Source organism: Chanodichthys erythropterus, chromosome 17 (assembly GCF_024489055.1).
Source record: "Chanodichthys erythropterus isolate Z2021 chromosome 17, ASM2448905v1, whole genome shotgun sequence".
NCBI classification, from domain to species: Eukaryota; Metazoa; Chordata; class Actinopteri; order Cypriniformes; family Xenocyprididae; genus Chanodichthys; species Chanodichthys erythropterus.
In genome coordinates this window covers 20,309,469-20,323,774 of record NC_090237.1, presented here as the reverse complement: position 1 = coordinate 20,323,774, position 14,306 = coordinate 20,309,469, and the positions used below count along the sequence as shown (strand labels likewise).

Below are 14,306 nucleotides of genomic sequence, written 5' to 3'. Positions count from 1 at the left end.
CACAAAACATCACGTCGGCATCTGGTGGTTAAAATGGGCAACTACATTCAAATACAGATAAGCTACTTTACTAATATTAACCTGTAAAACTCCTTTTTTTTGCTGTTCATCCTCTATTCTGCACATCAATAAACATATGCAATGTTTGAGACTTGACTATAACAGACGTGAGAATGTGCATGTGTTGTAAGTCTTTGCATTCAACACAGCAGTCGTCAATATATGGAATTATACATCTGAAGCAATGTGGTTTGAACTTTGTGATGACAAACCACAGACTACATTACCAAAGCAAACTGGAATCTGGAGAACCCATATAATGTGTTTATTGAACAGCTATTTATACATCTTGTTTTAATGATTGCATAACAGTACTTTGCAGCAACTTCGCATTGCAACAATTGCTAAGCAATAATACTTCTTATAACAATTCATATTTCTGACAATTAGCAACAATGCATGAACCTGTATTATGCAACTTTCAGAAAGAAGACAGGCATGCAATGTTTCAAACACTATTATCTGACAGATATAATACAACTGGCTTGATGTAAAGTAGATAAAGGAAGTCAATAGTTAGTTTCACATGTCAATCATTGACTTGATAGTACACTGCATCAACTGACCAAACAATACTATGCCTTTGTGTATTTTACACATACATTTTTACTTCGGTTTATGAAGCATCTAAGAAGAGCCTTGAGCTCTGACTGTACAAGCGCCCAGAAAAAAAAGGGCAATAAACCACAACTGTGGCAGTATTATTGTCAAAATCTAGACTGATACATTATAGCAGAAAAGAGAAAGTACAAGACAAGAAGAACTGACATGTGTTAAAAAGCCATTTAAGGGTCCCCATTTCATAAAATAAATAAATGCAATTCAGTGTCTTTAGAAATAACTGTCTATGAATCATTGACAGTTCTGAGTATATCACTGCCGATTAAATATATATAACAAACGTACCATACCAATACGTAGCTACAGCTCCATAAAGGGTTAGTTCACCCAAAAATGAAAATAATATCATTTATTACTCACCCTCATGCCGTTCCACACCCGAAAGACCTTCGTTAATCTTCAGAACACAAATTAAGATCTTTTTGTTGAAATTCGATGGCTCCGTGAGGCCTGCATAGGGAGCAATGACATTTCCTCTCTCAAGATCCATAAAGGTACTAAAAACATATTTAAATCAGTTCATGTGAGTACAGTGGTTCAATATTAATATTATAAAGCGACGAGAATATTTTTGGTGCACCAAAAAAACAAAAAAACGACTTATTTAGTGATGACCGATTTCAAAACACTGCTTCAGGAAGCTTCGGAGCATAATGAATCAGCATGTCGAATCAGCTGTTCGGCGGTTTGACATGCGATCCGAAGCTCCGAAGCTTCCTGAAGCAGTGTTTTGAAATTGGCCATCACTATATAAGTCGTTTTTTTGTTTTTTTGGTGCACCAAAAATATTCTCGTCACTTTATGACATTAATATTGAAGCACTGTACTCACATGAACTGATTTAAATATGTTTTTAGTACATTAATGGATCTTGAGAGAGGAAATGTCATTGCTGGCTATGGAGGCCTCACGGAGCCATCGGATTTCAACAAAAATATCTTAATTTGTGTTCCTAAGGTTAATGAAGGTCTTTACAGGTGTGGAACAACATGAGGGTGAGTAATAAATGACATTATTTTCATTTTTGGGTGAACTAACCCTTTTAAAGTCTAATGTGTACTGATGCTGCCTTCACGTGCTCTCGGAATTATCGTAAATACGAGTTTCCTAGGTAAAAAAATTCACATGAACACCCTCCAATTTCGAAAATCGAATGCGATGAGCTTGTAATCACGACTTCAGAAGTGGGAATTTTCAAATTTCCGATAGCACGTGAAGGCAGCATAAAAGTAATATACAGTATCAGTACTAATCTAATGGCAGATGAAATAAACATAACATATTGTAACAGAATTTGCCAAATTATGGTTTCCCATGAAAAAGAAACAGTTGCTCTTTGGGTATCAGATCTGAGCTCTTCTCATACTTCTGAAGTCTCATACTTCTGAAGTCAATCTAATATTAAAATAATGTATGAATGAACTTGTTAAATTAACCAATTCAGCAAAACAAATGCTGTTTTAAAGAGATATTCCACTGGTTTGTCTGTGTTTTGTGTCAGACGCAAACTTTAATGTCAAGGTTTGGTCTGGTCTTTGCGAATTCTTTCAGCTTCTTGACGCCGTCTTTGGTAAACTTGTTGTCAAACATCCTGTAATGGATAAAAAAAGAAATACATAAATGCCACTTGTGAAACAGAACCATGAGGAAATCAAATATGATTTCCTCATGGTTCTGAGGATATCAAAAAATACCATGAGGATATCAAAAAAATACCTTGAGGATATCAAATACTGAAACAAATCAGCTCTAAATGGTTCTTACCACAGGTACTCTAATGTAGTGTTCTCTTTGAGCGCAGCCATGAGGACTTCTGCTCCTTTGTCTGTCACTAGGTTGTCACGAAGTCTGTTAAAGGTAAAATGTTTAAACACTGTGAACACTGAAGATAAATTATTTAGTAATTGATTAGAGAAACTGCAATGGCAAAGATTAGTCTCAATCACCTGATATCTATCAGTGTGCAGTTCGTCCTCAACAATTCTGCAAGATAACCAGCTCCATCATCTCCAATTTTATTGATGGCCATTCTAATGAAGGAATGATATAGTAAACATTGAGTAAGATGCAACATATGTGTATTTGTAACTAAAAAATTGTTTTTTTCCACTGTTCACCTGAGATCAGTCACAGTATGGTTTTCTTTCAGAGCTTCCACAAGGATTTTCAGGCCTTCACAGCCAAGTCCTGTCGCAACCACCCTATAATGAACGTACACAGTCATAATTAATTCTTACTTTTTTTACTATTTTATTTTATTATTTAATTTCTAATAATTTGTAAATTATAATGTATTCATTTATAATAATTTATTATTTATTATACATAATTTTTATTTTCATCGTATATTTATTTTATATTTATATTTTAATTTCATTTTTATTTCCCTTACCACAGATTCTGAATGCGACAATCTGGGTTTCTCAAAACGAGGGATAACACAGACGCTCCCTCTGAACCAAGAGGATTCTGGCCCAGGCTTTATGAAAAGAACATACAATAATTATCACATAGTACAATAAATAATAATATTTAACATTGAGTGCATCACATCTGCCTATGAATAATTATGCCTACAGTTTTTACCTGAGTGTTGAGAAGAGATGAAGGACCGGCAGGAGTCGGCGTAATCCGTCAGCATCAAGTCCTTGAGCGTCCAAATTTAAAACCTGCAGATCTGGGCTGAGCTGTAACAGGAAAGCCAGTTCGCTCCAGTCCCTGTTTACTGAACCGGACTGAACTGAGGCTTGCTGTGAAATAACTTTCATCCAACCCTGTAGCCGCTGTGACAAACCATTGTCCTGGGCCTCATATAGACAGTGACAAACGTTGACCTGCCTCTCTGAGCTGAGGGTAGAGCTCTGGAGTTGGGAGTGTAACAGATGGAGGAGGAAAGGAGGAGTCGGGTCTGGAGAGGACTGGCAATGGAGCAGATGCATCTTGGGCCCATCAGGGAAAAATCCATTTAGGATGAGACGTGTTCTAGGAACCAGCAGGCCGCATACAAACCTGGATAAGCGGAAATGACTGGTCAGTTATAAAATGTAGTCGTCATAGTAATCAGAGCTATCAAAAAAAAGAAAGAATCTTTTAAAAAGAAAGGAAGAAATTTTTCATACATATATATATATATATATATATATATATATATATATATATATATATATATATATACAGTACAGTCCTAAAGTTTGGAACCACTAAGATTTTTAATGTTTTTAAAAGAAGTTTCATCTGCTCACCAAGGCTAGTTTTATTTAATTAAAAATACAGTAAAAAACAGTAATATTGTGAAATATTTGTCACGGTTCACAGATACATTGTTTCCTTCTTGTCGCGTGCTCTGTGTTTTTGACAGCTGTGGGTGTGTTTGTGCTTGTGTGTGTGCGAGTGTGTTTGTGGGCGTGTCCAGGCCACGCGGCTCATCAGCGGATCCAGCTGCCGCTCATCATCCCTTCACCTGCTGCTCATTCACTCCCATATATATACTCACCTCATTCTCATCTCCATTGTCAGATCGTTGTTTGGTGTCCTGTGTCGTTAGTGTTTCGTCTGTTCCTGACCGGAGTTCCTGTTCATCTCGTCTTCAGTCCAGTTGGTTGTCTACGTTGCTCGTTCTATGTCTGGACCCTGGATTTATCTTCACGTCACTTCTCGTCACCTTCACTCACCACCAACGGATCATCTCAGTCCCTGCGTTACTGGAAGCCTGCACCATTCATCGACTGTTTGTGTCCATCTCTGTTTTCTCTCGACAATAAACCTTGTAACTTGCAATTGCTTCCTGTGATTCATCATGACAGAACGATCTGACCCAGCTACGGAAGCAGCAAGCGCCCGGCAAACTACCCTAGAGGAGTTTATCAACAGCAACATGCGTCGTATGGATTCCCAGGAGAGAAATCTTAATGAAACCGGGCGAGCTGTGCAGGCTTTAGTGACGCAGGTGTCCGAGCTCACCCAACAGCTCCAGCTTCTCCGCGGTCCCGCTGCGCCGCCCACACCGGCCGTCCTCCCACCCACACCAGAGAACGCCGCCAGTCCTGAACCTCGTCTTCCGGTGCCAGAAGCCTACTCAGGTGAACCTAATTTCTGTAGAGCATTTTTGACACGTTGTTCTATGCATTTCGCTCTACAGACCCGGACATTTAATACGGAGCAGAGTAAGGTGGCTTTTGTGCTCACTCTCCTTACGGGGAAAGCTTCTCTTTGGGGGACGGCGGTGTGGGAGAATCAAAACCCATGCTGCGCCTCGTTCCAGTCACTCGCCGCGGAGATGAAGAGAGTGTTCGACCGGTCGGTCGCTGGGAGAGAAGCCGCCAGGCAGTTGGCGGAACTTCGCCAAGGAGAGAAGTCGGTGTCTGATTATTCCATCGAATTTCGTACACTAGCGGCTGAGTGCCACTGGAACGAGGAGGCGCAGTGGGACATGTTCCTGCATGGGCTGGCTGACCGTGTTCAGCGGGAGATCTACACGCTGGACCTTCCGACCACGTTTAATGAACTCATTGACCTGGCGCTCAGGGTGGATGCTCGGCTGACCAGGGTCGAGCGGAGGATTCCAGCCCAGAGGAGCGCGGAGGGGATTCGCTCCAGCAGCGTGGACACGGTCAGCCCCGTTCAAGACCATGAGCCCATGCAGGTGGGTCGAGCTCGGCTTTCCCGGGAGGAGCGGGAGAGGCGGAGGTCCCAGGGACTGTGTTTATACTGTGGTGGAGCCGGTCATTTCGCCTACAACTGTCCGTTAAAAGGGGCAAGCCCGGCAGTAAGTTTGAGGCTACTGTCGGGTGGGATCTCCGCCGGAAAGCCCTCAACCACATCCACCCTCCTCCCGGTGAGACTGGGATGGTCCAATCATCTTCACGACTGCAGTGCACTACTGGATTCCGGTGCTGAAGGTAACTTTTTGGACAAATCTCTTGCCATAAGACTTCACATTCCCTTCAGACCTCTCACCAACAGTATCGCCGTGCACGCACTCAATGGACTCCCCACTATTTTTCACAGCACCGAGAACGTCACCCTGATCACCGCCGGAAATCACACAGAACAGACTACCTTTTTCATTTTTGATTCTCCACAGACCCCCGTTGTCCTTGGTCATCCGTGGCTGATCCGACACAACCCCCGGGTAGACTGGATCCAGAACTCCATCGTGGCCTGGAGCGAGCAGTGTCATAAGTCTTGTCTTGTCTCTGCCTGTTCGTCCGTTTCTGTTTCTGTTTTACAGGAGGAAGCAGTGGATCTGTCTAACGTGCCCGTTGAGTACCTCGACCTGAAGGAGGTGTTCAGTAAGTCTAGGGCTGCTTCTCTTCCTCCGCACCGTCCCTACGACTGTGCTATAGACTTATTGCCAGGAAAGTCTCCGCCTAAAGGCAAGTTATATTCCCTTTCGGTTCCTGAAAGGGAGGCCATGGAGAAATATATTTCTGATTCACTGGCAGCCGGGTTCATCCGCCCTTCCTCTTCTCCAGCGGGGGCGGGGTTCTTTTTTGTGGGGAAGAAGGACGGGTCCCTGCGACCTTGTATTGACTACCGGGGGCTGAACAACATTACGGTAAAGAATACCTATCCTTTGCCGTTAATGTCTTCAGCTTTCGAGAGGTTGCAGGGAGCGTCCATTTTCACAAAATTGGATTTAAGAAATGCTTATCATTTGGTTCGCATCAGGAAGGGGGATGAATGGAAGACCGCTTTTAACACCCCCAGGGGGCACTTTGAATACTTGGTTATGCCGTTCGGGCTTTCCAACTCCCCAGCGGTCTTCCAGGCACTCGTCAATGACGTGCTGAGAGATATGGTTGATCAGTTCATATATGTCTACCTGGACGACATATTGATTTTTTCCTCATCTCTCCAGGAGCATGTTCAGCACGTTCGACGAGTGCTTCAGAGGTTGTTAGTGAATGGGCTTTTTGTCAAGGCGGAGAAATGCGTTTTTCATGCACAGTCTGTTCCTTTCCTAGGGTACATCGTGTCGACTGAGGGAGTGCGCATGGATCCTGAGAAGGTTAAGGCTGTGGTGGATTGGCCAAGTCCAGATTCCCGTAAGGCCCTACAGAGGTTTCTGGGGTTCGCCAATTTTTACCGGCGGTTCATTCGCAACTTCAGCCAACTGGCCTCGCCTCTGATTGCCTTGACCTCTCCCAAAACTACGTTCAGGTGGTCAGACGCAGCCAAGGCTGCGTTTGCCAAACTGAAGGCCTGCTTCGTTTCAGCCCCCATTCTTGTTGCCCCTGATCCATCACGGCAGTTTGTGGTAGAGGTCGACGCATCAGAGGTGGGGGTAGGAGCAGTGTTATCCCAGCGTTCTTCCGCAGACGATAAGATGCACCCGTGTGCGTTTTTTTCTCATCGATTGTCTCCCGCCGAACGCAACTACGACATTGGTAATAGGGAGTTGCTGGCAGTCAAGTTGGCTTTGGAGGAATGGCGCCATTGGTTGGAGGGTTCTGGGGTGCCTTTCATTGTATGGACCGACCACAAGAATTTAGAATATATCAGAACTGCCAAAAGGTTGAACTCCAGGCAGGCTCGGTGGGCACTTTTTTTCGGACGTTTTGATTTTACTCTCTCGTACCGCCCGGGTTCTAAGAACATCAAACCCGACTCTTTGTCTCGTATTTTTGATCGTTCCGAACGCCCGTCTACTCCCGAGTGCATTTTACCTGAGACGTTAGTGGTCTCCACTCTCACATGGGAGGTCGAATCGAGAGTCAAGTTGGCTCTAGAAGGGGTAACGCCTCCGCCCGAGTGTCCACCGAACCGCTTATTCGTGCCGGAGCAACTACGGTCCGTGGTCATTCAATGGGGTCATTGCTCCAACGTAGCGTGTCATCCAGGAGTCAGTCGAACTAAATTTTTAGTCAAGCAACGATTCTGGTGGCCTCTCATGGCTCGGGACGTCCGCGATTTTGTATTGGCTTGCTCAGCTTGTGCCGTTGGCAAGACTTCCAATCGTTCCCCGGATGGGTTGCTTCAACCGCTGTCAGTCCCTTCGAGACCCTGGTCACATATTTCGCTAGATTTTATCACCGCCCTCCCACCCTCCCAAGGGTACACGGTTGTTTTGACCGTAGTGGACCGATTCTCGAAGGCGGCTCATTTCATTCCCTTGCCCAAATTACCATCAGCCAAGGAGACAGCGGTTACAGTCATTGACCACGTCTTTCGGCTTCATGGCCTCCCGATAGACGTGGTTTCTGACAGAGGTCCCCAGTTTGTGTCCAGATTTTGGCAGGAGTTTTGTAGATTGCTGGGGGCGACGGTTAGTTTGTCCTCAGGGTTTCACCCCCAGAGCAATGGCCAGACTGAGAGAGCCATTCAAGATTTGGAGCGAACGTTGCGATGTCTGGTCTCTAAGAATCCTTCCTCCTGGAGTCAGCAACTTTCGATGGTGGAGTACGCGCACAATACTTTACCAGTGTCGTCCACGGGCCTATCTCCGTTTGAGTGTAGCGTAGGTTACCAGCCACCTATTTTTCCTAGTCTGGAATCCGAAGTCGCGGTCCCCTCTGCTCACGCCTTTGTCCAGAGGTGTCACCGCACTTGGACGAGAGCCCGAGAGACTCTTCTCCAAGTGAGGGAGCGCACCAAGGCCAAGGCCGATCGCCACCGGTCAAGGCCTCCCGTATACGTCGTTGGTCAAAAAGTGTGGCTTTCAACTAAGAACATTCCTCTCCGATCCGTCTCTAATAAGCTTGCTCCCAAATTTATTGGTCCGTTTACTGTCACCAAGATCATTAGTCCGGTGGCAGTCCGCCTCAAACTTCCTCCAGCGTACAGGAGAGTTCATCCCGCCTTCCATGTATCCAAGATCAAACCCGTTTTTCATTCCAATATTAATCCGCCTGCTCCGGTTCCCCCACCGCCGCGACTCGTAGATGGGGAACCTTCCTATTCGGTCAACCGTATTCTGGACTCGAGGCGGAGGGGACGTGGATTTCAGTACTTGGTGGACTGGGAAGGTTACGGACCGGAGGAGAGAAGTTGGGTTCCTGCCAGAGACATCCTGGATCACACCCTTATCGATGATTACAATCGACAGGTAAGGGAGTCGGGGAACGCCAGGAGGCGTCCCTAGGAGGAGGGGTACTGTCACGGTTCACAGATACATTGTTTCCTTCTTGTCGCGTGCTCTGTGTTTTTGACAGCTGTGGGTGTGTTTGTGCTTGTGTGTGTGCGAGTGTGTTTGTGGGCGTGTCCAGGCCACGCGGCTCATCAGCGGATCCAGCTGCCGCTCATCATCCCTTCACCTGCTGCTCATTCACTCCCATATATATACTCACCTCATTCTCATCTCCATTGTCAGATCGTTGTTTGGTGTCCTGTGTCGTTAGTGTTTCGTCTGTTCCTGACCGGAGTTCCTGTTCATCTCGTCTTCAGTCCAGTTGGTTGTCTACGTTGCTCGTTCTATGTCTGGACCCTGGATTTATCTTCACGTCACTTCTCGTCACCTTCACTCACCACCAACGGATCATCTCAGTCCCTGCGTTACTGGAAGCCTGCACCATTCATCGACTGTTTGTGTCCATCTCTGTTTTCTCTCGACAATAAACCTTGTAACTTGCAATTGCTTCCTGTGATTCATCATGACAATATTATTACAATTTAAAATAACTGTGTACTATTTAAATATATTTCACAAAGTAATTTATTCCTGTGATGCAAAGCTGAATTTTCAGCATCGTTACTCCAGTCTTCAGTGTCACATGATCCTTCAGAAATCATTCTAATATGCTGATTTGCTGCTCAATAAACATTTATGATTATTTTCAATGTTGAAAACAGTTGTGTACTTTTTTTTTCAGGATTCCTTGATGAATAGAAAGTTCAAAAGAACAGCATTTATCTGAAATACAAAGCTTCTGTAGCATTATACACTACCGTTCAAAAGTTTGGGGTCAGTAAGAATTTTTATTTTTATTTTTTTTTAAAGAAATTAAAGAAATTAATACTTTTATTCAGCAAGGAGATTTCAGATAAACACTGTTCTTTTGAACTTTCTATTCATCAAATAATCCAGAAAAAAAATATTGTACACAAATATTTTGTACAATTGTACACATTAAATGTTTCTTGAGCAGCAAATCAGCATATAAGTATGATTTCCGAAGGATCATGTGACACTGAAGACTGGAGTAATGATGCTGAAAATTCAGCTTTGCATCACAGGAATAAATTACTTTGTCAAATATATTTAAATAGTACACAGTTATTTTAAATTGTAATAATATTTCACAATATTACTGTTTTTACTGTATTTTTAATTAAATAAATGTAGCCTTGGTGAGCAGACGAAACTTCTTTTAAAAACATTAAAAATCTTAGTGGTTCCAAACTTTTGGACTGTACTGTATATGTGTGTAACCTGGCTGTCTTAAAATTTTGAGTTCATTTAAATAAAAAATTTGAGTTAATACAATGAAGGCGATTGGTTTAATCAACAGAAACTCAAAGTATTGTTATCTGAACCACATTCATTGGAAAAAGAAAAAAAGTTTATAACAAATCATGACAATATTTTTTTACAGTGTATATAAGTATTTTTACAAATATGAATTATTATTATTCAAGTATTATGAATTGTTGGCAAGTTGCGCCACATGCACATTTTACAACCTGTACTAACCTTTTTGTATCATAAAAAGCTAAAATTTTCAAATACTGGAAAACATTGTTGGTTTAACTTAAAAAAGTAACCTGGTTGCCTTAAAATTTTGAGTTCAGTGAAATAAAAAATTTGAGTTACTACAGTGGAGATTGCTTTAATCAACAGAAACTCAACAGATTGTTGATTTGACAAAAAATGTGATTACAAATCATGAAAATATTTTTTACAGTTTTGTTTTTTTTTATTTAATTTAGCAGACAACAGTTTTTCAGATATTAATAAGAAGTTTTGTTAAAATATTTTTTCCAATTTAAAAAAAACCCCCCGAAAAAATAGCAATATAAAAAATATCAAAATGAAAAGATCTGCATGCATTCAAGTCACTGTATGTGTGAATTGCTTTAATCATTTTTTTTTTTTTAAATAAAAAGATGAACAAAAATAAAACGTTAATGAAAATGCATTTAATATGACAACACTTTTAAAAGGTACCTGCAGAAAAGATCCATGTGTCCAGATTGATGTCGTTCACCATAGCGAAGAGCCTTCTTAATACGTCTGCGGAAGAGACGCCGCGGTCTGCAGAGTTTGTTAAAGGCTGATTCCATCTGCTTAAATGTAGACTGAAGATACCAGCCTGTGCTCAGTTTGAGGCCTAAAAATGGATCTGCTCCTGAAAGTGACTGAAAAACATAGTACAGGGCAGCCAGGAACTCCTGTACACTGGTGTGGATAAAATGGAAGCCCTTTTCAAAGGTGAGGGATGCTCGATCCTCTTTAAGTATCTCAAAGAGGAACACCTGTGAGAGTTTGGTGCTATCCAGATTAAAAGAGCTCAAATCAGAGCTTTCGAAGATGAACCGTCTCTCCAGGAGGCCTTTGAAGGCCATAGCTCCCAGGTTTTTGAGTATAGGCTGCATTTCGCCAAGGACATGAGGGGCGTGCTGAAGCCTGGTGTGATGGGAGCCCTCGCTACGCCCTTGGACATGGAATAGCAAGATGGATTTAACAAAGCAGCAGTAGATCTCAGTGATTGTGACTGGTTTGGAGCTCTCCTCAGAAGATTCCAATGTAGAGTTCAGGTGGTTGGCTTCCTCAATGACTCCTTTTTCTCCTGGCATGGCTCTTACAGAATCAGGACAAAGGCAGGAGCCACCATCGTGCAAGGCAGTAGACACAATCCAGCAGAATGCGGGAATGTGGCACATGAGGAGAAGGGGCTTATGGGATGACACAGAGGCCCACACTGCAGCTGCAGCCTCCGGAGAACTGCAGTTCTGCTCAAAGTACTGCTTCTGCTGAGCTGAAGAGAAACCGAGCAGACTGTAAAACTGGCTGACCAGCACTGGAGGAACTTTGGAGACCGCATGAGGTCGTGAGGTGAGGAAAATGGACACGCCTGGAAGCAGATTTCCTTTGATTAAGTTCACCACAATGGATTGTATAGGCTGCACCCGCTCAGGATTTGAGCACTTGGGTGTGTGTTCGAAATTAAGAGGGTAGCAGAACTCATCCAGACCATCTAAGATGAGTAAAAACTGGGTTGGGTTTGAGCTCAGTAACTCTTGCAGGTAAGGTTTCAGGTGGATGTAGTGATCCGAGAGCAGATCCTGCAAGCTCTGCTCTTGAGTTATGAGGTTTAGCTCACGAAAGGACAGAGATAGGACAATCTTGGACGAGGTGGTTTCTGCAGCCCACTCTCGCACCAATCGTCTCACAACCGTGGTTTTCCCACTTCCAGCAACTCCTGACAGCATATTCACACCACTCGATAGGTTGGACAGCAAATTCTCATACACATCCCTGAAAACGCAGATCTCATCCTTTTGTGTCCTGAAAGCATCCCCAACTGCTGCTGACTCATGTCGGCATTGAGTAGACGATGCATAACCAGCTTGTCTTGAGAAGGTGATATCAGTCAAGTACCAGATTTCATCCTGCCCTAAATTGTGCCCTCTGATGCTGAGATAGTCCACCAGGCTGTGCTGTCTGGCCAAGATGTCCTTGTGCTTTTTGAGATGCCCTTGCCTGTTGGCCTGTCCTGGTTTTGTGGTGTCATCTCGAACACTTTGCAGTACGTAGAGGAACGCCCTGCATGATTCTTCACCTCTCCCGTTCAGCACATCCAACAGAGCTCTCATACATTCTCGCTCACCTTTAACAGCTGAACCTCTAATGAGACTGAGGTCCTCCTCGGTCACCGCCCCTACGTTAAACAGTACATCCAGAAGGTGTGTCAGGTGTTTGCTGTAGTTCTCCACCAGCTCCACGCGACGCTGTTGAATCTCTGTGCAACAGGCTCCAACAGCCATCACTTTAATATGCTACTGATTATAGGGGAGTTTGGGGCCCCCTAATTAAGGCTTGACCATCCCCCCCTAAAGGAAGTTAAAAGAAAATGTTTAGGCCTATATGAAAATTATTCATTCTTTTTACATATAAGTATTTCAGTAATGTTTTCAAACCAAAGTAGCTTTTGAGACAAACATCAACAGTGCGATAATCAAGTATTTTCTGTTTAGATCAGTATCAGACGGTAAATCGACAAAATACTGTCATTATTGCTTAAAGGGTTAGTTCACCCAAAAATGAAAATTCTGATATTTATTACTCACCCTCATGTTGTTCCACACTCGTAAGACCTTTGTTAATCTTCGGAACGCAAATTAAGATATTTTTGTTGAAATCCGATGACTCCGTGAGGCCTCCATAGGGAGCAATGACATTTCCTCTCTCAAGATCCATAAAGGTACTAAAAACATATTTAAATCAGTTCATGTGAGTACAGTGCTTCAATATTAATATTATAAAGCGACAAGAATATTTTTGGTGCGCCAAAAAAAACAAAATAACGACTTATATAGTGATGGCTGATTTCAAAACACTGCTTCAGGAAGAATCAGCTGTGCCAAAGTCACGTGATTTCAGCCATTGGTAGTTTGACACGCGATCCGAATCATGATTCGATACACTGATTCATTTATGCTCGGAATCTTCCTGAAGCAATGTTTTGAAATCGGCCATCACTAAATAAGTCGTTATTTAGTTTTTTTGGCGCACCAAAAATATTGGCGTCGCTTTATTATATATAACATTGAACCACTGTACTCACATGAACTGATTTAAATATGTGTTTACATTAATGGATCTTGAGAAAGGAAATGTCATTGCTGGCTATGCAGGCCTCACGGAGCCATCGGATTTCAACAAAAATATCTTAATTTGTGTTCTGAAGATTAGCGAAGGTCCTACGGGTGTGGAACGGCATGAGAGTGAGTAATAAATGACATTATTTTCATTTTTGGGTGAACTAACCCTTCAATTGAAAATGTATGTATCTAAATATAACCACAGTAACAAACAGAAATAGAAAAAATAATGTTTTATTTAAACTGTGTTTAAGATGATAGTTGGCTATGGTTATGTCAAGAAACAACAAAGGAATCAGACGAATAGCTACGGGAAAATGACAGACAGAAATACATCCAAATGAATATATTATCGGTTCCAAATAAGCACAGCAAAAAACAGCTAAATTACTTGATAAAAAATAAATTCATTAATTAACTTACAGGGTCACACGCATTATTCCCCCACTTCCGTAGACTCTCATTGATTCAGTAGCGATTGAAAGTGAAACTGCACTTTTTGCGACGTAATAACGTATTATAAACGTAATAAAAGTATTATAAGCAGAATAATCTTGACAAATCAGAAACTCGTATCGATTACATGTTCTATTTCACATATATTTATCGTAAAAGAGCTTAGGTGTCTAAAAAATATGACTGAAATACTCTACATGTATTCTTCTCCAAGTCACCTGATAAATTGGGCAATAGAAAAATACAAGAAGTTGAGGGATCTCCGCCCACTGGCAGAGTTACTTCTCAGAACTGTCTTCTTAATTGTACGTGACTGGTTTCTGATTCTGTACAGTACACCGAAGAAAAAACTCATACATTTATAATTAATTCAAATCCAACAGTTTATCATACAGACTCTATTCAAA

General features: G+C 42.4%; 1 protein-coding gene across 1 annotated transcript; it reads right to left on the bottom strand.

The window, feature by feature from the left end:
• Positions 1-1,668: 1,668 nt before the first annotated feature.
• On the bottom strand, positions 1,669-14,274 carry si:dkey-118k5.3 (NLR family CARD domain-containing protein 3). Its single transcript, XM_067364775.1, has 8 exons — positions 13,867-14,274; positions 10,787-12,672; positions 3,268-3,690; positions 3,074-3,160; positions 2,799-2,882; positions 2,628-2,711; positions 2,446-2,529; positions 1,669-2,272 (listed from the first exon to the last, which is right to left on the bottom strand). Exons 2-8 carry the CDS (start codon positions 12,604-12,606, stop codon positions 2,179-2,181), a joined length of 2,676 nt encoding a protein of 891 aa, XP_067220876.1. The 5' UTR covers positions 12,607-12,672; positions 13,867-14,274; the 3' UTR covers positions 1,669-2,178.
• Positions 14,275-14,306: the final 32 nt, after the last annotated feature.

Coding starts and splice junctions, on each gene's coding strand:
- si:dkey-118k5.3 (XM_067364775.1), bottom strand. CDS start 12,606: ATGGCTGTTGGAGCCTGTTGCACAGAGATTCAACAGCGTCGCGTGGAG. Junction 2,883..3,073: donor TGTCGCATTCAGAATCTGTG/GTAAGGGAAATA, acceptor CGTTCATTATAG/GGTGGTTGCGACAGGACTTG. Junction 2,273..2,445: donor ACTACATTAGAGTACCTGTG/GTAAGAACCATT, acceptor TATCCATTACAG/GATGTTTGACAACAAGTTTA.